The sequence below is a fragment of the Phalacrocorax aristotelis genome, chromosome 2, assembly GCF_949628215.1.
Source record: "Phalacrocorax aristotelis chromosome 2, bGulAri2.1, whole genome shotgun sequence".
NCBI lineage: Eukaryota > Metazoa > Chordata > Aves > Suliformes > Phalacrocoracidae > Phalacrocorax > Phalacrocorax aristotelis.
The window spans coordinates 38,778,120-38,805,563 of NC_134277.1; the positions used below are offsets into that span (position 1 = coordinate 38,778,120).

General features: G+C 40.5%; 1 protein-coding gene across 1 annotated transcript in view; it reads left to right on the forward strand.

Annotated features, from left to right (window-relative positions):
- Positions 1–27,444, forward strand: part of CHN2 (chimerin 2) — a 164,227-nt gene that overhangs the window by 82,991 nt on the left and 53,792 nt on the right. Inside the window, exons 4-6 of the mRNA XM_075083145.1 lie at positions 8,347–8,378; positions 11,408–11,521; positions 13,523–13,808. Of these exons, the coding sequence (XP_074939246.1) occupies positions 8,347–8,378; positions 11,408–11,521; positions 13,523–13,808 (432 nt within the window). The remainder of the gene's footprint in view (positions 1–8,346; positions 8,379–11,407; positions 11,522–13,522; positions 13,809–27,444) is intronic.

The window sequence follows — 27,444 nt, forward strand, 5'->3', positions numbered from 1 at the left end:
GTTCTCAAGTACGGAGCAGAAGTATTCATAAAATAAATGACAGGAGATTAACTGAATGAATATTATTATTTCTCCTTGGATTTTTGCTTTCATCCTTCCCCTGTCCCCATGCACAGGCATTCTCCCAGTGTAATGAAGTGGCAGTGTGTCTCACACCCCACGACGCTACGCAGGGGCTTGTCTAAGGCCCCCTCCTCCTCACTTCCCACCTACCCCATCCACTCTCAGTTCTGATGAGTTGTTTCCTGATTTTCCTTCCAAACCTCCAGCCCGTCCTCGAGTTTATAACCAGTCTCCAGCAGGTTGGTTATAAATGTCCGCTTGGCACTTCCCAAGTGCATCACTAGGCACCTTGCTGAAGGGCTGCATGTTTGCATCAAATAGTAGCAGTGAGCTGGTTAGGAAACAGAGCTTTTGGGGTGCATTAAGGTAGGTGACATGACACCAGTAGGTTTGTGCAGATGCGCTGTGGACTGTTGTGGCTTGTGTCAGGAATTTTTAAATCCTTCTCGCTGGTTACAGAATTGCAAGCAGCATTTAGAGCCTTGATACAGCTTACTGCATTTATCTGCTGCTGCTGGGGATATTTTTCCTCCCATTTAAATGACTCAACACATAATTCTTGGAAAAAGGGAGCACAGTTTAAATGCTATATTCAAATTCTTCATCTTTCATTCAAGGTAACATTGATATTCCTTCTTACATTTAACGATGCCCTTACTGTGTGAATGGAAGCTGCATAACAAAATAGATGACCCCTGCTTTTGCTGTTGAAGTTGTTTGAACTTGACTTTTCTCTCCCCTGACTATTTAGCAGCAGCCTCCTTGATTAAGATTTATTTCAATTTATTTTAGCTCATGTTCAGGAGCACATTATTTTCTTTACTAGGTCAGAAAATATTTGGGGTTTGTTTTTTTTTTGTTAAATCTTGCTTTTTTCTGTTAGAGCTGAATATATACAGAAATATATTCTGGTTAGTAGCAATAGCAGATGTCTGTGTTGGGGAAGATTTTTGTTACCTTCTGGAGTTTACAGTGTTCTGTCTGGTATATTGGTTATTGGCTGCTGGACAGTTTGCTCAAGGTCATAGATAGGAAACAAACCCAGGTTAAAAATACCCTCATAAAGGATGCCTTGCAGCAGCTCTTTTGAAAGTTTGGTACAAGCAAGTAAGCAAACAAACCCATTTCTTTTAAAATTTTTTGTCTTTAAAAATGATATAAATAACCTTGTTAGAGTGGAAATCAGCCTGCAGTAAGTAACAATCAGAGCTGCTGAGCTTCCTGCGTTTCTTTGTGACGCGTTATCCTTCTGCGAAAGGGTCATTACGCATCTTACCTTCTCCGTAGATTACAGCATGCCATGAGAGCGGAGAAGTTGTCCAGCTTTGAGCAGAAGTTAATAAAAGCATTCCTTGTGTTCTTTGCTTTTGTCCTTCATTTTATATTCTTCTTAATAGTGAAGAGCTCCACTACTACCTTCTCCCCAGGGCTGTAAATTTTACCGCAGAATTTTTTGTTAGAAGATATCAAACACAATTTGGTGCTTCGCTATGCTGATAAATTTAAACTGACTTTTTTTAGGTAAGTGGTGACCAGTTTATCACTTGACGGTTTGCCTTTCTTCTCCAGAACGGTTTACTCTGCACTGCCTTCTCCCTGCTGCCTTCTCTCCTGAGAGCCTCACAGAGGTGGGCAGAGACATGGTATTATTGTGGTTTTATATGTGATTTATACAACCTATTCAGTGTGCTCCCTGCTGATCCCTGTCTCCTGAGAGCAGTCCAGGCAGAGATGAGGAATAGGCTGGGTCATGGTATCTCGGGGCTGGAAGAAACTCAAGAGGTTGCTAGCCCTGTGTCGAGATGAGATGTTTGCATATCCTCTTCTTAAAGGTTTTCAAGGTTGAAGATTTCATTACCACCTCTGCTTATTTATTTTGTGTTTAATTATTTTTAACACTTTCCTAAGTTCTAAGATCTATCTTCTTTTTTTGCAGTTTAAGCCAATTACTTCTTGTCATGTCTGGTAAGCACACAGAGAACAAATTCTTTTATTTCCTCTTGATAGTGGCCTTTTTCATACCTCTCTGCTACAGCCCCTCTCTGCCTTCTCTTCTTTAGGCCATTCACTTTTCATGTCTTTCACATTTGCTAAACCCCTGCTCACTCTGATTATTTGCTCCAGTCTTTCTTGAGACGTGGTGCCCAAACCCACACTCGGTATTCCAGCTAGAGGCTTTCCAAGTAGACATTGCAAGGAGAGGATTACTCTAAATTGTTTTGTTGGCTGCACTCTTGGTTTTATATCCCAGTATGGCATCCTGGCTTTGGCAGTTTTTGCAACAGACAGCGTCAGTGATTCATGTTCATTTTATGCTCTGTAATGATGCCAGGGTCCTTTTCTATGGAGACCTGTCTAGTCGTTGCCCCTCTGGTATTTTGAATGATTTTGACATCTTGCTCCCAGCTCTTCTCTTGTCCTGGAGGCACTGTAATCCCTCGCCATCATGTGGCTGAATGTGTATCCATCGAGTGGCCATTACGCTGGCATCCCCATGGCTCTGTGACTGAGTGACAAAAGGAGATGCAGACTTCCAAAACTATTCATGTGACCTCTCTGGAGAGCCTCAGAAACATGGGCAGCGCATGTGGAATATGTTCTGGGGACTTGTGCACTGCTAGCTTCTTTCTGAGGAATGTCTTTGCTCCTCCCTTATCACACAGCCAGAGCACGTGAACATACTCGTGAGGTTAAACGTGCTGGATAGGTTTGTCACATGAAGCCTGTCCCATCCATCAGGCTGAATGCCATTGACTGAAAATCTTAGGGGAGAAGACCATCTTTTCACTATGTATCTACATAGTGAGTGACTATAATTGGCCGGTCCTTGGCCTGGGGATTGCAGATGTTACATTGCTGCTATTCCTACTAACAAAATTAGCAACAGGCTTTACGATATGATACTTTTTGCAAAACCAAGAGTTGCTTCTCTTTGAAAATGTTAGTGCCAGAGAGCCTGATAAGGTAGTAGTAAGAAAGTGACAGAAAGGTAGTAAAAAAGGTGGATAAATATTGCCATTCAAAAAGAACGTTCTCCAAATTTAAATTGCTGAAGAGTCATTGGTGTAAAATAATTTGCCCTGTTTAGAGGGAAAGTTATACACAGGAATTGATCTAAGTGGAAACTTCTTCAAGAAAAATTTGGAGGCAAAAAAATATATAGAAGTAATGAAATTCAACATAGCTTTTTACTTCATTCCATTTAATGGGGGCTTACAATCTTCCTTAATCCTTTTGGGTTGTTGATTGTAAGGCTAAAGTTTACAGTTCCCTTATGACAATTCTAGCAGAAGCTGCACAATTCAGACAATAAACTCCTTTTCTGTACAGTCTGTTTTTACTGGGCTTGTCTTGAAAGCTTCTCTTCCAACTCTTCCATTTCACTTTATGTCAAACCGAACTGAAAAATGTATTTGTATCTAGTCAGCTAGAATTACTGAAAAATAATTAGGATTGTTCCAAACAGAAAATATATCAGATTAAATTTCCTTTGGAAAAAGGCCTCGCTGCCTGCTCTGAGTGAACACACTGACGTTATTAATTCCTGGATCTTGTTTCTCTGATCTTTCTGTGTACTGGAGAGAACAACAGAGCACCAGGTGCAGCTACCCACCGTATTGTTTCCTTTCCCCTTTTATGTTATTTTCATGGATGTATTAAGGCAGTAATTGAAATAGGTAGATATACAATGTTATGCTGTGCTGGCCCTTCTGAATTACAGACAGAGTGCTGTCCTAGAAGGATTTCTAAATTTTCGTTCCAACATTTCTAGAGTTCAGCTTTGGCCACTGGATAAGGAAATATTTCTTGTGCAATGAAGCTGAAGAGAAATTAAATTTTTCTGAAATTAGGGTTATCTTATTTCTGTGGTAGTACTTACGCAGACAGAATCCTTCAGGGTATCTTCAAATCTTCAGTGCAGTGTGGCTTGTGTGTCAATGGTTGCAATGAAAATCTATCAGATTAGGGGATGCTCACCTCCTGCCTGCATGATTCCCAGTAGCTTTGTGGTGAGTTCCCTTGCAGAGTGGTGTAGGATTTTAATACAATAATCTGTACATTAGCAGGAGTATGTCATGCCAGGGCTAAACCATCCTGGCCAAAAGAGGAGCCACAAATCTCAGGGCATTAAAATTCAGTAAACTTCAAAATTATGTAAGTGTAATATATTGGATTACCTTAGATAGCGAGTGCATTTTTTTTTGAAGAATACTTATTTGCATCTCAGTGTTGACTTCAAACCCCAGTACAACTAACTCCGCACCTTGAAGAATATGCTGTAACATTGTAAAAAAAAACTTGTAAAACTAGACTAAGTGTACAAGTCAGGGGTTTTTTTGGGGTGGGGAGAGGCAAGCAGGTTTGGCAGGCTGGGTGTCAAGGCTGGAGTATGCACAGTCTCTCAAATACTAGCTTCCAAAGGCCTTTGGGGATTGCCAGGAGAGCTGTGCTGCGTTTTATTTTCCTTTGAGCATGCTTCAATATTCGATATCACTGAATGTTGCTGGCTTTGTAAGAGCACTGGATTAGTAGTGCTTTCACCATACATCTTATTTCCTGATCAACTTGGCTATAGTTTTAGAAAATTTTGGCATTACTGCTGATTCATAATTTATACAGCTATGAATTTCAGTACTAATTTTCAGCGTTTTCTCCGTGGCTGCTGGAACAACAGCCAGAAATGCCTGCTCTGTAACAGCATTTTTGGTTTAAGATTGGCAATAATACCTTTTTCTAAGCCAAAAAATTACCATCTCACATTTGAATTGAAAGCTACTGCTTACTTCTAGTGGAGCGAGAGAACCCATTTAACTTATCCTCTGTATGGGAGTAGTAAAAGCAAGCTGTGGAGTTCTTTAAGACAAAATATATTTCCACTAGTGAAGACCTATTATTTGCCTTATGTAATTTTCATCAGTTTTGTACTTTGTTTTTGTCTATTAGCATAAGAGTCCTAAATGATTCAAAACCTCTGACCTTTCCCTTTGCTCAGTGTCTGGGGAGATGGGGCAGAGCAATGGATAAAACCAACTGGTCACCTGGGAAAAGTGGCCCCTGTTTGAACAAGGAAATTGTGAGGGCTATACAGAAAGTGGTGAAAGTGTTCTTCATAGCCATTATCTATGAAAAATACCTAAGTGTATGTGTCCTCAGAATAAGGCTGATTATTCTGGGCTCCTACCACCGGTAAACAGTCACTTTTCTACCTGCAGGTTTTCTGTTCTTTCCACCACTAAGAATTCTCTTAGGCGGATCTGCCTGACTTTGTGTGTGCAAGCCCATTTATAGCAGAAGAGGGAAAGCTGAGCCCAAGTGAATTTCGGTCACCTTTGCCTTCTGGGATATATAGAATTTCCCTTGAAGTTTGTACAGAGTCTGCGGTTGGCGCAAAACAGACCTACTGGCTCCTTTGATACTTTTAAGCCTCCATCAATTGTGCAGGCTTTTGGTTTATTTCCAAGTTCAGTCCAACATTCTGGTTTTGATCTAGGGACCCTGATGTTATTTTGATCTTTTATCCTGCTGTAACTTTGTTTCCTTGTGTTTGTTCCTAGCGGTGAAGTTGGTTAGCAGTGAAACGATTATTTCAGGCTAAAGGTTGCGGTGAGCACAGGAGAGAATTTCTAGATTCTGGGGCGCCTGGATGGTCTGGCATATCTGGAACTGAATCCCTGAAATGTCAGGGAACACTACAGTATCTTCCTTGCATAAAGCCAAGTGCTGAAGTTCTGACCATTTTAAACACGGGGATGCTCAAAGATGTTGGAGAAAAGGTTTCTATTTAATGGAGGAGAGGGAGGAACCAAAGATTTGATGGGATTTGCGTGGATTCTCAGAAGAACAAATCTTTTAGCTCACGAACAGCAGGAAAAATGGAAGCCTCAGTGTCCAGGGCAGTTCAGTCAGCTGCTACTTAAATGAGAAAAATTTCACAGACAAATTTGTATTTTTGCATGAATGGTGTTGTGAGAGGGATACAAAATGCACCCCCATTTGCTCAAGGAGTTATTTCCGATTGCTTTTATACTTTATATATACTGGGCAAGGGGGGAGCAGATACAGGACACTTGTGCTTACAGGTAATTTTGAGGTTGAGTGCTGGTACTTTAACTCTTATCTTTCTAAGGTAGATTGAAAGTGTTGGGTTTTATTCTGTGTGTACATACAATCAAGGCAAATCTATATTTTTAAAAAGAAGCAGATTCTGAATCCTAGATGAAAGTCATGCTTTACTTCCGTGGTGTAAAGGTTTTCTTTGGCTTTCTGTGGGAATGAAATGTTATCTGTTTGTTACTTGTCACCATTTTCATGTACTGAGTAGCCTTTGTTTCCATGAAAGAGAAGATTGCATGTGGTGGTCTCACCTAACCCAGGTTTGGATATGTATATTTTAATCAAGTTCCCGGCTAAATATATGCTTTGGGGCATCATTAATGTCTGTAAGGATGACAGGAAAGCAGCACAGTTCCAATATAATAAAGTCATGTGGTGCTACTAAAGATTAACATATGAACAACCTCCTTTGTGAGGTAATATGGCTTTTTATTGATATTTTTTTTTACTTATAAAAATATAAAGGTGAAAAAAAATTTAATTCATATACTTTTTTGTTCTCTGAGTTGCAGTTTATGCACATAGAAACACAGCACCTGCACTTGGCAATTCCCCCAATTTTGCTCTCACTTCACTTCTGTGTTTGCTTTTTCCTCTTATTCATGCCCCTCAGACAGAGCTCAACAGTGTTGGCATCAAGGTATTACTCCTAGGCAGGAGTTTCAAGGGTATGGCACTGCTATTGTTAGTGCCGTGCTAGAAGACAAATGCCGAGCTGAGAAAGAAGTGCAGTAAGGACTTGATTGAACTCCCATAGGGCTTCCATTGAAGATTCTCATTATCTTGTACAGACTTTTGTTCATTTTGCACTGTGTTGTAGCCTTAGTGACTGCAGGGTAGAAAGTCAGCTCGGTTTAGTGCGTGGTATGTCAGTTATTGAATCAAAAATGTCACATGTATGCATTTGCTATTCAGAAATTAAAAACTTTCATTGATGTAAAGTTTTTATGAATGGAATAATGAGATATAATAAAAACAAGAGAAGCGTCCTTGATTCCAGTCAGATAAAATGGTGAAAATTCATTGGTTTTATCCTAAAGGGTGAAACAGTCTTGAAACCATAATTTTTCTCTGTGTGTGCCACTACGTATGAAGCACTAATTCCATGGATATGGACAACTTCCATGCACTCAGCTGGTTTTTTTTTTGTAATTAAGAGACTTCATCTATATCTTGTATTAAGTTCTGTCATGCTTGCACATGAAAACGCTGGCTGAAGTTGCAGCCCAGTAAGATGACTCTATTGATAAGTGCCATAGCTGGAGAGAGAGCATCTCTTTATAAAGACACTTAAATGCATGCATATATATGAATACATCTTAAAATCTGAAAATTAATTTGTAATAGTCAGATAACGTAATAATCGAGCAAGCCTGTGTGCATGGCAAGGTACCTCCGCACCAGCCCCCATGTGAAAGCTTGGGCAGCCATGCCCCCTGCTGGCACCAGGCAGGCGAGGTGAAGGCACAGGCTGGTGACAGATGAAATCAGGGGCTGGGGAGCTTCCTTTTTTGCGAACTTGGCAAAAGATTGTGGTCTGAGAAACGAGTCAAAGTGTCAGACGTAGCCAAAGTTTCTGGATAAAAACACGACATTCCTAAAACTTGGTTCAAAGCTCTTTAAAATAATTGTGAGTCCTTCCAGCAACTTTCAGTGTACTTTGGATCAGGCCCGCAAGTCCTTGAGACTTCAAGGAATTTAAAACGAGATCTAAATCCAGAAACCTTCTTTCTCCCAAGAATATTAATTTTTTTTATCTTTGGTTAGTTGCTGTATATAGGAAAAAAATGTTTTTAAGAAGCTGAAGGGAGTACAACAAAAATAGTCTTATTTTATAGTATAAATATTAGATTGGCAAAACTGCATTAAACTATTCTTTATCCATCTGATCAGATTTTTTGCAATTATATGTACTTTTTACACAATTATGTCTATTTTTTTTACCATTAATATGTATTATTCTTCCCAGAAATGCATCAGTAAAACCACCTCTTCTGTTTTCATTTTTCTGTTCTTCTTTGTAGTCATGTTCCAGTCACAGATTTGAATCGGCAGAATTTTGTCCCTTAGATGCAGTAGTCCTCATTAATAACCAAGCATAATTTATTTTTTTGTAGCTTATTTAAAATTGAGTATATTTTTATTATTCTTTATTCTTTCAAAATTTAGGTGGAGAACAGACCGAAGTATTACGGAAGAGAGTAAGTATTTCCTCTTTTAAGTATCTATTGAGTGTAATCAAAAGTTGTTGTTCTAGAACTTAAAAAAAAAAAGACACAGTGGAGGTCTGATAAAATATTTTATTTTACCTTTCACTTCAACTGGAAGCTAAATATACTGAAAGCCTAATAATTTATCTATGTTACAGTCCAGTATTGCTGCTCACAATCCGTGGACTGTGCTGCTGTGTGAGCTTGCATGTTTATTTTGCTGTTTGCAGGACAGTTTGGGGAATAAATACTGTCTGGAATATTTCTTCCTTTTATTTTGGTTGTGGCTTTAACCTCCCACTGGTCTGGGGAGGAGAGAAGCTGCTTGCCCCTCTCACTGCCTTTTTGTGTATGTTCCTATACTTTCACCACCCTACGTGGTTGTGGAAGTATGTGTGTATACTACTGCATGTGTAAATGCTGTTCTCCCTGCTAAAGTTATGAAGTCAGAAATACCCAAAGAAGAGGTGCGTTTTTGTTGTGAGGAAAAGAGTATAATTCCTTCGTGCTCAGCAGTCTTCCTGCCAATAAATAGCTTGAAAGCTGCTGGATCCTGCATCGGCATGGAGATCTGGGCACAGTCACTGCAGCAACCACCCAGACCTGGCATTTGGCCTTTACTAGAGTGATCTGCTGAGGCACTAGCCTTTGTCGCTAGCTGAGTTACTTAGATCCCATGTTCTATTTTTTCTTCCATCCCAGACACATAATCTGTGTTTAATGATCCTTTTCTACCATCAAAAACCTCAAGAGCCAGTAGCTTTGCCCCTAATTACTGAAGTTTCATTTTTTAAATATTATCTTTGACAACAGGGAATTCAGGTCTAGCCATTAAAGTACAACACAGCTGAAGACAGTAACTAGCTGGGTAACCCATCACACTTCCTACAGCGGGAATTGTAAAACCATTACCCCAGTCTCTTGTCCAGGAACCTGCTTGGCTGTTGACTTACTCTGGGTTTGTGGAACAGCGGGGCTGGCAGGTACTGTAAAAGGTCACCTGGGCGAACCTGCTCAGGGAAGATAACATTAGTTATTATCGTTCAGAAAGCAGATTTCAGAACCACTGGGACAGTCCTATAAAAGCAATTGACTCAGTGTTCAGTAGTGCTTGGAAAGAGAATCAGGAATTTCTAGGGAAGGAAACAGAAAAAAACATAATTATATTACTATATAAATCTATGATGTGGCTGCATTTTTAAAAGTGCCTGTAGTTCTGGTCCCTCTCTACCCCTTCCCCCTCCCTCCTTTTTAGAAAGATTATAGACGAAATGAAACATAAGCGCAGTGCAACATTGGTGGAGCAAAGGCATGCAGCTCCTACCATAGGAGGAAAATGAACAGGTCTTCCTCAGTGGCTGTCCAAGAGAGGGACGTGCACCACAGTGTCCCTCTCAGGTTCATTGCCACGGGGTGCTGCAAAGGCCAAAAGCATGAAGATACTAAAGGATTTACAAGTGAGATTCTCAGATTCATGAAGGGTAAGGTCACAGCTGATCAGATGCAACTTCTGGCTAAACCAGTGATGGATGGACAGGGATGTGAAGTGAAAGAAATATGTCACTGCTTCCTGTACTCTCTCCGTAAGCATTTCTTGTTGGCTGCTGTCAGAGGCAGGCGTCTGAGTTCAGGGGATCTTGTACTGTGTACAAACTGGTTTTATGCCCTTATAAAAATGTACCAAAAATATCCATGAGAGAGCTTGGATTACCCAGTACTTACCACCCATGCTTAAAGAAATTTCACAGGTGCCCCAGGTATCCTGTCCCAGGGATTTCTTAAATTGATCACCAGGAGAACTTTTTTCCTAATATCTAACCTAAAGCCTGCTATAATGAGCTTCTGGCATCAAATAGCTTATGCTCATTATTTTTAACTGGCGTTATGAATTGCCATGAGTTTAGTGGTAAAGACATGCTTAAATTATGTCATCTAGGGGATGCTCATTTCAATTTGCACGTGGCAGTAAATGAGTGTGTCCCCCACCAGTACAGGCAGGAAGTATGAATCAGTTTACATAATTTTGAATAGAAAGTCGCTCTGGAAAGATCACCTAAGCCTAATATTTCCAAAATATATTATTTGTGAAAAGACTGTGCAAAGAGAACGGAACAATTGCATTTACATCCAATGTGTTTTTCTTCTCTTTCACTACTGAGCCAGAGGCAGTGTTAGAAATGTGCCACTTCATATGTATTGTCAGAAGAGAGAAAATGCTGAAGGCTAGTACATTTTAGTGCCTTTTTTCAGACAGCAGCAAACCCAGAAACTTTCAAAACCTCTGAGGAGACCCCCGGAGACTTACCAGCCAGCAAAATGTGCGTAGGAGTTAAGACTCAAACTGCTGTAAAGGCGGCATTTGTACTTATGGAAAGATCACCTCTAAATATTGATTAGCATAAGGTTAATTCTGCATCCTAAGGCCTCTTTCTTTCTTAAAGTATCAATCACAAAAGAACCAGAGAAGTATTGCTTTTTTCTAACGCTGAACAAGGGAATCATTGAAATGAAAAAACAGTATCTTTCTCAAGGCTACTCTGTATCTTCTACTTTAATATATGCAGAATAGAATTTTGAAAAATTGTTGCAATTTTTTTTGTCTCAGTTTCCTTTACAAATTTGAGGAATATAAAAATAAAGCAAACTGATAATGAGATAGTTTTTAATACTGTCATAAGGGCTCTAGAAAGGAAACAAGGAAGAGGGGCGTCGACTGGTAGAAGAGAAGAAGGTTGTGAAAAGATGGGGCATTTACAGAAAAAAGTATTTGGGTGTGGTTGAAGCGTCATGCTGGCTTATACTGACTGATACTGCATATACAGTGTAATTTTTGGTTTGCCCCTATGCTGGACTTGCCCAGGCTGGATGACTGTGCTGCTGCTTCTAGATGCTTGGAAGCAGTCCTGATGGCTTAGACCATGATGTTCTGCAGTGCAGAAGTTTTCAAATGGTTTCTGGGGTAGAGGAGGAGGTGTTTCTGGTCTGGTTGTTCTGTTAGTCACTGAAATGTCTTCCCTTAGGTTTCACGGGATCATTTCTCGGGAGCAAGCAGATGAAATACTTGCCGGCGTAGAAGGAGCTTATATTCTTAGAGAAAGCCAGCGGCAACCCGGCTGCTATACTCTTGCTCTCAGGTAAATGCTGTTTAATAGAGCCTTATAGTTCAAATGTAAATGTGTTTAATGGAGGGGATTGTATCAGTCCCTTTTGAGTGAACTCTGTCCACTGTCACTTAATGCACTTCATGGTGTCAGAGTGATTTTACACCCTCTTGTCAGTAGTTTGACCATTGCAGTACAGCAGCAATTCAGTCACTCCTTTAGAACTTGTCTAGGGAAGTCCTTTGCAGAAGCAGCCTGCGCCCATTTTTCAAAATTTTTGCTACCTAGAGTTGAGTGTTGTAAAGATGGAGCTTCTCCTTGAAAACTGTGTAAGATGTGAGTGAGTACAGAACAGGAGAGCGTCCCAGCAGTGGACACAGCCATGTTGTCCTCTGAGCGCAGTGAAGTGTTCTACACAAACATCAACAACCATCAGCATAATAACTGTGGATAAACCTGGAAAATCATGAAGTCCAGTGGCTGACCAGCTGTCAAAGGCTGCATACTGGACTTCTGTTTTCTTCCCTAGCTGGAATTTCAGCTTGCTGTAGACATAAAGTGTGAAGCATGGGACGCTGCTGCTCAAAGAAGTAAGAGTCTGCTATTCCACTGAATGAAAAATTCGGTGGAAACCCAAGCTACAACCTCACTGCCCCTCACAGGTGCCTTTCCTTGAAAATACAGCCGCTCCTGGCTTAGCTGTGCCATTCAAAACCTGCCCACACGACAGTCTTAAAGCTGCTGTGGGTTAGTGGCAAGAGGACAAGATATTCTATTGGGTTTTGACAAAACAAGTTCCTTGGCAATATTTTGCAATTTTTATAGCATTATTACTTCTACAAGATATACACAAAATAAAAGTCTGCTTTTTTTACCTTGCTACTGATAAGCCAGAAGGAAAAATCCTTTAAGGAGTTACCCCAAGTAACTGTGATATGGTGTGAAATCATCCTCAGAATTCATATTGATGTGCAGATGGTAGAGCTGGAAAAGCTGGTGAGTCATGCCAACTAAAAAGTGGTGTCAATTGAAAGCAACTCTTGTCAGCTGAAAAAGAACAAATGTAGTTTTTTAGGGCTTTAGAGAGATATTTCAAAATAAAGAATAAAAAGTACTAAAGGATGGGATTATGGCAAAGTGCCTGTTGTTTTGACACAACAGCATGATTTCTAAATCCATCTGGATCATTATTTGTAGAAACAAAATCTGAATTTGATTATAAATTGGGAATTCATATGAAAAATGTGGGTGAAAAATAAGAGGCTTAAACAGTTTGATTTGAATGCCCAACAAACTATGCAGAGACATGCACATTTGATGCAATATAAGGACTACTTAACCCAATGTCATATCTTTGAATCCTTTAATCAAGAATGGGATTACAACTTCAGTGTTATAAACCAAATGTACTAGTACAGCACTTTGCTTTTTAAAACACTTTTTAAAAAACCCATAGATTACACCTGCCATAAATAGGGCCAGGGTTATCCCACAGAACTTTGGGTGTTTAAATGGGCCCCTGAATTAGGAGCTTGGTCTCCCTGGCTGCCTGCCAGAGGGTGATTCAGACCCTTATGGTCTGAATTACTTGCTAGAGATGCCCATCTCTCTTCATTGACTGTAAATTAAGCATCCACTTTCTACACCTCAGAAATATTTTGGGATGGAAGAGGCCTTAACACAGTTATGCACCCTGGTGTAAGGTCTTGTCAATGCAAACATGCCTTTCCGATCGCTGCGGTAGTCCCTTTAGGATTTAGGTTTAAACCGCGTATGTCTGGGTCATGTAGCTTGTTGCGGAGACTTGGCCTCAGTTCTGCAGCCCAGTCCATATGATGCAGTCAAGTTTGGGTTTGAATTTGAGTTGGTCTCTACACAGGAACCCTGTTGCAGCTGTGTGCATATTCCATATGTAATCCAGACATATAGACTCATCAGCGAAATTACCTCCTGAGTGTTTTGCCAGTACGAATTCCCTCTAACTCTTCCCTCTCTCTCTTTCTTCCCTCCCTCCTTTTTTTCTGGTACTTGCAGATTTGGTAATCAGACCTTAAACTACAGGTTGTTCTATGATGGGAAGCATTTTGTTGGGGAGAAAAGATTTGAATCAATCCATGATCTGGTTACAGATGGCTTGATAACATTGTATATAGAAACAAAGGCTTCTGAGTATATTTCCAAAATGACAACAAACCCCATCTATGAACACATTGGATATGCCACTTTGCTTAGAGATAAAGTGTCCCGGAGGCTGAGCAGAACAAAAAATGAATCAAGAAAAGCAAGTGTAACGAGTGAAGAAAATACCCCGGTTGAAAAGGTAAGTATTCAGTTTAAAATTTTGACAATTAATACCAGTCTTTCTATCAAATCTGAGAGAAAAAAGTGTTTTGTCTAAAGCCCTGTTTCAATTTTTCTATACTTCATTAAGTATTACTATCCCACTGAAAAGTTTATACCCTGTTAATGTGATCTTGGCTCCAAACTAATATTTTACTGGAGCTTATGATGAAAGCTTTTTAATAAGTACCAAATGCCAATATTTTCACTGTGTAAATACATATGTATGTATATATATACACACACACCATCTGACTGGGAATTGTATTTAAAATTGTTCAAGGTTATGTTTCTTTGTCCATGTATACTCAAGCATATTCAACAGTAGGATTATGAAACTGGTTCCCACTGACCCTTCACCACAGCTCAAGTTTGTTATCTTTCCATTCACAGTCCAAAGCTCCTCTTTGGTGGATGGGTCTCAAATTGGGATATTGTGTTTTCTTCCCTTTCTTCTCGTGGGTCTGAAATCGGGATATTCTGTGTCTGCTTCCCTTTGCTCTTCTCATTTGAAGTGGGCTGTCCTTGATCTCCTCCTCCCATGCACCCGTATCCCATAGCACTGTATGGAGTAGGACTTACATGATGATAAATTGAGAATTCCTTGCAGTTAGAAGCCATCTGAAGATGTAAAATTAGAAAATCTTTTACATATGAGAAACAGTCTTGTAAGCAGTGACATGTGGATATTTTGATTTCCCAGGTGGTAAGGCAGTAAGAACTGTCAAACAAAATCTTTTGAGTCCAGTGTTCGTGCTGAATTGACTTACTGACATTTGCAAGCGTACTTCTGCTGTGTGACTGATGATTTTAGTGTTCAGTGTGCTGACTAGCTAGTTAAGAACTAGAGCCAGTTTGAATTTGGGAAGCAGGGAGTGAATTTGCTATCATATAGTAATATTGAACATGAAAAGAGATCAGCTTTTTTGTGTATACCCTCATCACTCTAGGACATTTGTGGCATAATTATCTGTTGGGTTCACATATCTGCATTGGCTGATTGTATACTGGTTTGGATTTCTCAGTAATAATAATTGTCTGAGTAACTGACCTGACATGTAAACCTATTCACCTTCTATAACAAATTAATTCCATTAACAATGACATTTTTTAGGGAAGGTGCGCTGCCACAGGGAAGTCCTTTGGAGAATGGCACAGCACCAAGTCCTCCATTCAAGTTTTATTTCAAAATGAATCCACTGATGACAATAGTTTTGGTTCAATTGGATGGTATTGTAATATGCAAAAGGAGTGGATGTCATTGAGACAGGTTTCATGCTCATTCAGTTGATTCCTGTGATTGGACACTGGTTGCTTTTAAATGCTGTTGCAGGCACAACAAAGTGAATTTTGACTTTATTTGAGGCACAATACGAAATAAACGTAGTGCAGTGTGACAGACTTTTTTGTGTAGGTGTTTTTGTGTAGGTAGGAGAATGGTCCAAAGGATGTTCTGGAAAAGCTTCTTTCATATCGAGAAAATGAAACACAGCACAAAGTAGAGGGCAAGACTTTCTTCTGATGACAGCTCAGAAAATTATGATATAGGCTTAAAGTAACTGTAGAGCTGCATTTTTAGTTCCAGGCACCTGTGCTTGAAAATGTTTGGCCTTGATGTAACTTGCTGTCAATAGTGAAAATACATCTCTGGACCTCATTAGTGATTGAATTAGAATCATAGGATCATTTAGGTTGGAAATGACCTTTAAGATCATCAAGTCCAACCGTAATCCTAACACTGCCAAGTCCACTGCTAACCTATGTCCCTAAGTGCCACAACTACACATCTTTTAAATACCTCCAGGGATGGTGACTTAACTGCTTCCCTGGACAGCCTGTTCCAATGTGTGATAACCCTTTCAGTGAAGAAATTTTTCCTAATATCCAATCTAAACCTCCACTGGCGCAACTTGAAGACATTTCATCTTGTCCTATTGCTTGTTACTTGGGAAAAGAGAATGCAGCTGAATGAAATTAAGGTGTGTAAAGTGTTATTTACCTCCGAGGTGGCCCATGATGCAAAAGGCGGTACTATGGGTCCTTACCTTACAAGGATTAGTGCTCATCTAAATTTCCATACATGCAGGCCATAGCAGCCTGCGTGGCTGTGCTGTCATGTAAAAATAGCTGGCTTCAGCTAAGCCATTACATTGTTGGCAACCCTCTTTGCCTTCCTCCCACTGAGGGGAAGCAGCAGAAGGAGGAACAGCAGCTGTTTCTAACATATTTTCCTTGCCAGGAGGAGTAGGAGCAATCACAGCTACAAGAGGAGCAGAGCTAAATAGGCAAGGTAATCTGCTCACAGGCTGAAGACCTGCCATAGCAGCTGGGGCCTCACTATTGATAATTAAGACTCCCAATGGGCTTCTCTACTGGTACCAGTAGTTTGCCATCATTTTATGGAAATCCATGTGCAAAAAGATTACTTCAGCTAAATTACTAGCAACTGAAAGAAATTCACAGAATTCTATACGGTGAAGCCTACTATGGTTGCCTTTGCTTCATATGTTCCCGGGAGAAGCTCGTGAGAGGTTTGGGTAGCAGACAAAGACTCAGAGGTCATCATTCGTATTTCTTCCTCGCAGTAAACTCAGATAAAGTATGGACAGGGCTTTGTAATAAACCAGTGAAGTACCGAGCATTTGTCAGTAATAGCATATAGGGGCAGAGGAGGGTAAAGGGAATTTAATGTTTGTCTTTATATAAAGTTTAGAAGTCCCCTAAAATATAAAAATAATATGGGAAAATGGTAGTTCAACGGGAGTTGTATCAGATGTTTTGCTTGAGGCTGTCATGTGTTGTACAGCATTTTAGACAAAGGCCATGGTCTGCCCACAGATCAAAACCTTCAATTACTCCAATAAATTTCAGGCCCCTAGAAATAAGGGAATGAATACTCAGCATTCTTTGCTACATGTGTGAAATACAATTGTGTTTTTTGTAAGGTGTGTTTTCTCTGGCCAATTTAACAGGAAAAATGTCGGGTTTTTTATGATTGAGCTGGTTTATTTGAAAGTGCTGCCTGGAGTATTTTGAATGTTTCAGAAATGATGGAGTGGGGCGAAAGCGTACAGGGAAGAAAACAGGACAGAAACTTCCATTATTTCTCAAGAGGAATGTGAGAATTCAGTGCTCTAAGGTTAAGCATCAGTACTTCTCTTACAGATTAGGCCTTTTACAAGTGAGATTTTGTTTTATACTGAAACCAATTCCAGAGTGTGAAAGTGCAGCTGAAGGCATTCGTCTCCTTAGCGGGTTTGTTAACACCATCCAGGGAGTCTGCTCATTCTGTTGTGTCCCATGTTGACAGCGGAGATTATTCAATGCCTCAGCCACTCCAGCGCTGCCGCTCCCCGTGGGGTAGGTCAATGGAAGGGGGTCGCCAAGGCACGGGCTGGTGGGAGGAGCGCGCATTCAGATGAAATGTCTTGGTACTGCCTGGGGTACCTGTCTGTTCCCATAATAATTTTTTGATAACGGTAATTAGTGGAGTCATGCCCATTCCAGAAGGGGGGTGTGATACACGGGCTGGATTAAGCTGTTGTTGTTCATGCCTTTTTATCCAATATTTTTGTAACAGGCCTAAGAAAACATTTATTCTTTAAGATATTTAATGCCAACATTTCATCCAAAAGTTATTTCTGTCTAGCTTTAAAGAGGTGCTAGATATGTAGACAGAGATTCCAAATTTTAGTCCAAATAGTTTAGCAGGTCTTTAATTTGAAAGAAGCCACAGTGATTTTTAGAAATGAAGTGTTGTGGGAGAACAGCATGCTGCAAATGCTTTCTTAGCAGTGAGGCAATTTTCATCTTAATGGCATCCAGCTTCATAACTGATTTTGCACAAAGAAATAGTTTTTTGTAGAAAAAAAACATTTGAAGGTTGTATGTTTTCTGTTTAGGGTTGTGATTTAAGCTTGGGCAAGTTTTGATCGCCTGCTTCGTATGTGCTCTGCTTATGGAATGCTGTACTTGGGGCAAATGAATGTATTCTAGGAGATGTAGGGCAGATAAGTACCTGGTACTGGTGCGTACTGTAATTAATTATCAGTAATTCACATTACTGGTGAATGTACGAGAAATGTAACTTGCTGTAAGCAATTAATCTTCACATGTAGGAGAGAGAAAATTGCAGCAGTCTGTCAGTAAAATATGTAGTTCTGAAACATTTAGCGCTATCACATATCATGTTATCCTGCAACTGCTGCCTTTACTGAAATCACAGAATGGTAGGGGTTGGAAGGGACCTCTGGAGATCACCTCATCCAACCCCCCTGCTTGAGCAGGCACACCTAGAGCAGGGGCAGAGGAACAGGCGGGTTTTGAATGTCTCCAGGGAAGGAGACTCCACAACTTCCCTGAGCAGCCTATTCCAGTGCTCTGTCACCCTCAAAGGAAAGAATTTTTTCCTCATATTCAGGTGGAACTTCCTGGGTTTCAGTTTGTGCTCATTGCCCCTTGCAAAGCTCCCATCAGCTTCTCTCCAAGTAGGATGTGGCTCAGTCAGTTCAAACATACGAGTTGTACCTGAAATATGAGTTTGCTTGGAGCCTGGGCTGGAATGCTTGTTCTGCTCTCTGTTGTAGACACCAGGAGCAGCAAGAGGCATTTAAGGATGATGGTCTGTAAAGAATAGTGTAGCATTTTGAGTGAAACCAAGAGCAAGCTGTATGTGGAGTCTTCACTTAACAGCAGGACATTGCAGAAAACTGTGTATTGCTGCTTGAAATGGTAACCTTTCTGTCTGTTTTGCTGGAACTCATTACCGGGCATTTAAGTGGAAATGACAGAGCCCATAGTTAATACTGCATCTAGAACTTAAGAGCTGAACTGATAAGCATATTACGGAGTCTGGAATCCTCAGCAGAAAATCCTACACAAATAATAGATAGATTAAAAAGCTATTCCGATTAAGACAAAGGTCACAGAAAAGGAAGAATAACTTTGCTAGAAGTAGGAATTGGTGTTACTGTTCTCATTAGTCATGCTGCTCACACACAATTTCCCACAGAAGAAAATGCAGGACTTCCAGGAAAGCCTGTTTTCTAATATTTCTTAATTGGAGATGTAATCTGGTTATAGAATTAAATTTTTTAGGGGCACTGCAGTTTTCCTTACATCAAAACTGCATGGGAGACAGCCAATTGTAAGAGAACCTCTGGTTTGGTTCAATTTTTGTAAGTATTTACACTGCTACATTATTATTCACACCACGTCCCTTTCTGAAGGCCTTTTAGCCTCATCTTACCACTCCATTTTGTCTCTTCATTGAATTTTCTACAGGTACTGCTGTTAGCCAACAATAAAGGAATCTTTTCAGTCTTTCATTTATTCATTATTCTTCCCATTCTGTAGCTCCTATAAACCTCTAATGATCCTATTACAGGTTGCTAGCTAGTGTTTAACTCTCTGCTGGGATGTCTATCTAGATGTTGAGCATGTCCTTCCACATGAGGGCTGCAGGGCACTAGCAGCAGATCATGGGGTTAAGAGGATAGTGAGCAGAAATATCTGTTCCTGCAGACTCTGGGCTGGAGCGACACTGATAATTTGACCCAGCGTGATTTACATTTCCTTCAACTCCCTGGTTTCTGCAACATGTATGCTTGGTCACAACAAATTAAAATTTGTTCTACAGGGACATCAACAACCCACCACCTTCTTTTTTATTAGTAGTTACAGTTTCACTCCTGTTTGCGTATCCACAGGATTCACAAGGGACTCCTCCTCAGCTGATTTTCCCTGGAAGATGCTCAGGCACCACACTGATAAGCAGCAGCATAAAGCATGTACACAAAAATGGCCTTTATCTGCAGATTTCAGTAATACATGCAGTGATAAAAGGTGCATGGCATTTTTTGCTGCTAGAAGCAACAAACGTATACATAAAAATTACTTTGGGAGTAATTAATGCTTTTCATCAGCCACTCAGGCTTGTCCTGCAAGAGTAGTATTCTACACACAGGTTACCATGTGTACATTCTTAACTGTAGCATGCCCTGACACGAGTACTTAACTACATACCCAAATGTCGTCTTTAAATAACTGTTAGCAATTCAGTACTGATTTAATCCAGAATACTCATTGGTATTATACCACAGCAAGGAGAAGTTTATATTTTTACAGTGGATGTACCAGGATATGTATTTTAGTAAGCGGTTTTATATTTTGAGTGACAAATACCATATTACAGAAAATATAGCTGGCTGATCATTTTCTTTTGCCTTTCAATGTTGGCATTCTTTTGTATTCTTTTCCAGCTGTGTCCCTTTACAACTTCTTTTTTGTTTAAAGCATGATAAATATGAAATAGGAAATACATAGAAATAAAGATAAGAAAGCTACCAAAGTAAAATCATGGAAATTATCTTTTTCAATTCCTTCCCTCTGGCTGTCTGTGTTTATGCACAGGAAAAAGGATGCTGCTTTGTAGTTGACCATGGCATTCCTAACTAATACGTTATGTTTTGCCTGATTAGGCAAGGATTTTTGAGAGGAATAATTCGGGCTCATTTTAACAGTAGTGGAAAATAAGGGAATCGAGAGAGAGAGAGATTCCATTGCAAAGTATTTGCTTACATTGCTTCCCTGAGCTGTTAACATCTCTCCAGGTTCCTGGTTTATGTTATTACTGTCAGCTTAGGATTCAGGATTTTTGCCTGAAGCAGAATAAGTGATGTGATTACGCCAGAAGAGAGCTTGCTCGGGGTACTGCTAAGCATACGGGGCAAAGGTGAATATGGAATTTGTTACCACCAAAGTATTTCCCAATCCAGTGTTTTAGAAAGATAGCCAAATGGAAGTGGTGCAGAATAATTCTTACCTGAGTACCACAACCATAGATTGAAATTTTCTCAAATGAGAATGTCAGACGAGTACTAAAAGTGATCAGATACACCAGAAGTGCTTATAGTAGTCCTAAAGCAAACACCACTTGGCTCTTCAGGTACAGTACTGTATCTGCAGCTAGGCTCTGCTGAATACATAAATTAGTCTTTTCCTCTTGGGTATTTTCCTGTTTTAAGCATATTAATAAATCTAATAAAGCTAAATGTTTGTTGCATAAAACCCATGCTTATTTTGATGTATTAAAAATAAAAGCCTTATCTAAGTTTTTTTTATCTTGGCTTTTATACTCTTTACATAGTTTGATGGTATTAAATTAGTATAAACACACTTCCATAGGGATTGGGATGGAGCCTTCAGCATAAACATTTCATTTGTCTAGTCACTGGAAAATGAAAAGCCATTTTTTAAGTTAAAATCTATACTTGATTATCTTGCATGAATCTTGAGACACCACGAAGGAATAGGCACTAAACTTTTACAAGCGCCTCTAAACTGCCATGTTTTGATCTTGGAAGACAAGTGTTCAATTTCTTAAGAATAAGAGAGATATTAATTTCTGTTAGTGAAGGACTTGGAATTAGTGTCAACAGGAAAGTGTTTAAATGGTGACTGATACTTATCCTTTATATTTTGTTTAGAAAATAAATGGGTTTAGTGATGTGCTTGTTTAGGTTGTATGCTTGCTTGGCTATTTATAAGGAAAAAAAATAACCTGTCTCTGTGTTCATGCCGGACATGACAAGAGATGATAAACCTGAAATACAGCGATGAACATCACAGGTTAGCTATTAAGGGAGAAAAAAAAAAAAGAAAGAACAGTGAAACACTGGGATGGAGTGCCTGAGGGGGCGACAAAGTCTCCCTCATCATGAAGCATAGAAACACCTTAGAAAACATCTGGGAGAAATGGAACAGGTAGCACTGACACCTGAGGCAGGCAGGAGAAAAACTTCTTAAACTACCTTTTAGTCCTATTTCCCTGTGGTTTTTTGTGCCTGAAAAATATATTCTTTAGCCTCTGATTCATCCTGTCTAGATGAAGATGCCTTACCAATGTAGCTAAGGAGGAAGGGGAGAGTACATTCCAGCCTAGAGAAGAGAAGGCTCTAGTGAGACCTTATAGCAGCCTTCCAGTCCTTAAAGGGGGCCTACAGGAAAGGTGGGGAGGGATTCTTTGTCATGGAGTGTAGTGATAGGATGAGACATAACAGTTTTAAAGTTTAAAGTGAAAGAGGGTAGATTTAGATTAGATATTTTGCAGTGAGGGCGGTGAGGCACTGGAGCTGGTTCCCCGGAGAAGGTGTGGATGCACCATCCCTGGAAGTGTTCAAGGCCAGGTTGGATGAGGCCTTGAGCAACCTGGTCTAGTGGAAGGTATCCCTGCCCTTGGCAAGGGGGGTTGGAACTAGGTGATCTTTAAGGTCCCTTCCAACCCAAACCATTCTATGATTCTGTGATTCAATTCTGAATCGTCACTTCACTAGTGAGAAATTAACAGCAGCTATGATCCTAATATCCAAGGCTTCCATGAAATGCTTAATGCTAGCCAAGATATGCTGAGTTCTTCCTCTTCTATATCCTGAGCACTCTGCAGACCTTCGGCCAAGGAATGTCTTGGCTAGCTTTCTGTCTCCCTGCAGGCTGACTGGCACTTGTCCCATCATGCTCTAGATATTGTCCTTTCTGAGCGTAAAATGTGTATGTCATATCCACTGAGCATCTTTTTCCATACTCAGGGTGCAGAAGATCTCACCCTTGAGGCATGTGGGCATTCAAGTGAAGTCAGGTGCAGAGCCCAAGCAAATGTCCTCTGTTTGATCTGGTCTCTCGCCGTGGAGAGCCAGCTCAGCAGCCTACACCCTTACCCTGCAGCTGGGATACTGGGAATCCAGGTGCGTGGATCAACCCAGTCACCTGTGGGCTGGGTCAGCAGCTCTCAGTCAGCCGCAGTCTCAGCCGCAGGGCTAGCAGAGCTCACTGGAGCTGCCCGGCAGGAGAAGGCAGCAGCCTGGGCAGGATGACAACTAATAATGGCCACAGTGAAGCACATGCTGTTGACAGCTTTCTCAGCTGAGGCTTGACTACAAAGGTCAGGAACCGGTGCTTTTCATAACTGCTAATATTTGGAAAAGAGGACGCTGTGGTGTGAAAAGTACAAATCGTAACAATGGGCTCTTTCTTGTAATGTATTCTCAGCCCTGGAGAACAGTGGGACTGCGCACAGTCGTCAGCATGGGTTATATAGAATGAATACTGCCAGTTAGACTTGATTGCCTTTTTGATAGCTTTACAAAAGTACTGAATGAAAAGAATGCAGCAGATGCAGAGTAATTGGATTTTTAGCAAAGTAGTACAATGTCTCATGAAATCATACTCTTGACATTATTTCAAACGGGTTGGCACATGAACACTGTCACATGGACCAAAAATAGGTAGAGGAATTTCAAGCAAAGAATAAAGATAGACAGCTGCTTGATAAGCTGGGGAAAGGTAGCTGATGAAGTACTGCAGGGATGGGAGTTTCATTTAAGATTTTTATTGATCTGGAAAAAGTGCAAACAAGACATGACGAAAAACTCAGGATAGTTTATGCTATGATGTGACTCAGTATAGGAATTTAATCTCTGGAAACATAATGAGCGTCCATGACAGAAACATCAAGACAACCTGAATTAGAAAATAAGAATACAATCTGGCATGTTTTAAGCACACGAAAAGGGGCCAAGCCACGTGCATACCTGGAGTATCTCTTCTGTCAAAAGTGAGAGGGTTGCTTATATTTAAGCCATGTGTGTCACTATTAAGCAGGGGCTAGAGGCGAGGAAGGAGAATATTGCCATAGCCTCAGGAGGAATTATGTCTCTGCTGCTTGTCAAGATAGTTGTCGCTACGCTTCAAAAGCCTATTTCCCTGATTTTCTGTTGGTTCACACATCCATCTAAATAATACCTATTGCAGTGGTAACTCATTGTCCCCTTTTGGCAAGCTGTAAGCTGGGAATAGTGCTTTGGCTTCTCAAAATGATTGTGCCCAGCACCCATAGGCAGGGAGATGTGAAAAGCCCTGCTTTCACTCTGTGCCCGTGTGCTGGACGAGGTACCATTTGGCTGATGGTACAAGGCCTTTTTTTCTGAAGTCCATCAGGCTTATTTGAGATCTTTACAGAAGGGGTGAGCCCTTAGGATCAGTTCTTGGTGCCTTCTGGATTGCTTGTGGCAGTCTGAGGTGTGGGCTCCTCAAATGAGAAAGATGGGTTGGGAGTGTAGCTTGGCCCTTTGGCAAAGTCCATCAGGAACTAAACAATCCCCAAGGGGAAGATAATTCTTCAATAAGAAAGCTGTAGGTTGGGTGTTTGGGGGAAAGGAGGAGTAAAGGTAGAGAAGGTGTCTCCAGATACCTCTGCCAGACTCTATACCACCTAGACTCGCAGGGAACAGCTTGGGAGGAATCGATCAAGGTGATTTATGAATGAAATTGTCCCAATTAAACACTAGGTGGCATATTTACTTAAGAGTTTCCAGGTACTGTGTTAGGGCATCTCACACTGCTGACACCCATTTGTGCTTGTGCAATGAGTGTAGTTTCATGGAAATTTGACCACCTGATGCACTTTTATAACAATGAGCATTCATCCTGTTCTTTAAAAACTTGACACAAAGACACCATTGCTTGCTTCAGCCTTAAAGTTATTCTTTAGCTTCAAAGTCACTTCTATATAAATGCACAGATCGTTAGATGCAGTGCGGTAAGGAATAGGTGTACATGGCAATGGTCCTACAGAAGGTCCAGTCTCAGAGGAATTGCGTAAATAGTGAGAGGGGTTAATATGCAAAGTAATAGTATGATTTACTTATTTTACTTGTCTGAAAGGCTGAATGTAGGAATATGTAATGCATTTTAAAAGTCAAATGAAGGAAACATAACTTTTCTCCTTATGTGAATGCAAAGCACAGCTTTTGATTTCAGAGCTGGTATTTTAAGGTAATAGCATCCAGTGGTTTGGACAAAATCCTCAAAGGCAGAAAGTACACCTTAATTCTATGTCTGCATGACACCTGTTAAGTTATCCAGACTGCAGTTTTCCATATGCTGCTGATTCTCCATCGGTGAAAGAGTAAATACACCTAGCTTATAGAAATGCCTTTTCACACACTGCATCCTTGAGAAAACACAGTGCCACAGCTATTGCCAGGGTAGAGCACTTAGTCTCTATCAAAAAAACACCATGTTCAGTATGTCTTCTCTAAAAATTCTTAATTCTTCCTATGGGTGTTTTAAGACAGATAGATACTTTGGACTAACTGCAGATACCATGAAGATAAACTTCCTTAGTGCAGGAGATTTCCATAGTGCTGGTTGCGCAGGTTGTTGCAGCCGCCTCTGGAAGGGCGTTGTAGGTTGCTGACCAGTGTCCACACACTGGCTCGCTTTCTGAGATGAATCCCATCATCCATCAGTCAGCTCTGCTGTAACTCATATATGGACCTGTAAGTCGACAGAACTGATAACAGCTGGTCAGTGCAAGCTCTTGTAAACCAAGTAGGCCGTATAAACAGGGAGCTAAATATGTAGGTCTGAACTGGGATGTGCTCATTATGCCAGTGCCAAGGAGTGTGGAAAGTAGACCTCGCTATGAGAACAGGATTATGGGGACAAATCCTTTCCTTGCCTGACACTGGCCATGCCCCACGCATGCCTGTCTTCTTGAAGGGGAGAAGAAAGTCCCATTTCCCTTCCCTTTTCCATCCTATCCTCACACACAAGAAGCAGGCTGTAGCTATTGTATTTTCTGGTGCCAGGGGATGTGGTGGGGCAAAAGCTGAACATCTCTACAGCTTGCCTTAGGATATCAAAAATGCATCCAGAGCATCTGTGCTCAGGCATCAGGAGAATCTGGTCAGCTTTGTACCACAGAGATGAATTTATGCCTATTTTCATTTTCAGCAGTAACTTTTGATGCCCATATTCTGTAAGGCTTTTTATGTCCATTGTTTTCCCAGCTCCCAGGAAAATACTAGTAGACCAGTGTGTAATTTGGACAGGGAACTGAGTCCGCTCCCCTGCATGCAGTGACTGGATCCCTGGCCACTGCTGGGCTGCATTCACAAGGCTGTGTTTTACAGTATATGTACACACAGAGACACCTGGCGCACTCTTTCAAATAAATTAATTCTATTTGTTTATATATTTTAGGAAGTAGAGGAAAAAATAATTTCCTTTTATTTCCCTCTTCCCCTCCTTTAATTTGATTAATCCAGTCAGTGCAGTTTCCTAAATCCATCTGGTCTATAATGCACTGCCGAATGTCAGGCCAAGAGAATTTGCAGACAAAGCTTAAGGCACTTCCAGGATGGCTGAAAATGAAGTATATTGGCAGAGACTGGGCTAAAGGGAGTGTATATTCAAGGATATTGTTCACATCATTTGGTTTCTTGTAGACCTCAAAGTACTAGGAATTAAGGGAAAAGGCTGGATTGTGGTTTCTTTGTGGGCTGGCAGAACCCCAGTTGAATAAAGTCAAGTCATCATTTGATATAACTTGCTTCTTATGAGATGTTGCATGCAATGGAGGATTTGTATAATTTCCACGTGATGCTTTGTAGGGAATTTTTCCATGTGTGGTTTTTCAATAAGCTCTCAATTCAGGGGCTGAAGTTCCATTCTTCACATGTGAGCTGTGTACAAGTTCTGTATCGTCCAGCTATAGACATTGAATTTCATGAGAAAATACAAAACCTTCTGTAATTTCCCTTGTCCTATTCCTCATCAAATTTTATGTTGCAAATTAAAAAAAAAAAAGAATAGTAAGTAGTTAGGGTACGTGTAGCATTTTCTTCCTTTGCAGATCACAGCATATGCTGTACAACAAAGGCACGATACTGCCCCAGATGAAATGAGTGCGAGCCTACATAGCCATGGGTTGAGGCATGTAGGTGTCCCATTAGAGCTGCCCAGAACTAGAAATGTGGACAAGTATGTTGTGATATACACCAGAGTCCAGTCCCTTGGGGCTGTGGTGAGCCAGCCTTCTGAGCTGGTACAGCATAGGCAGCTTGTACAGCCATTTCAGGCAGCTTGTTCAATATATCAGCTCCAGTGCAGTTCACAGAGCACGTGGGCTAGTGCTCTGAGCAGGTTACCTGGAGGTCTCGGTACATGCATCTTACTGGATGACAGTAATGGGGAGATTAAAGCACTGCGCATTAGAACACAGATAGAGTTCAGACATCTACCTGCTCAGTATCTTTTAAGTAGAATGTTTTATGGGAATAAATCAGTCCATTTAGTTCAATTTAGCATCTAGACTTTCTACTACACAAGCCGAACATCTTGCAGCAAAATTCAAGATCAGACTTGGGACCGGAGTACTGTATCGGCTAGTGCCTGAGCTATCTATGGGGTAATAAATATTCGTATCTTCTCTAACTCAGAAGAACCCTCTTCGGTGCAAACAGATGGGGATGGTGAATTTGATTCTTCTGCAAATGTATTTGAAGTAGAAGATGCAAATAAAGGGACAGTGACTGAAATGTTAATGTTTTCCTATTTTATTGCCTGTCTCTTTTCCTTTGAAAACATGAGTTCAAATTCTTGAATAAGGGTAAGCATCATGACATTAATAAGAAAGAGGAGATTAAAAATTTCAGCCATCAGCAGCCTTGCTGATTGTATGTAGATTGGCTTAACAGTTGTGGAGGTTTGCACTCTGACACCACCACCTATTTTTAACCTTTCCAGGTGTTGCTAAGAATAGTTTAGTGTTTTGA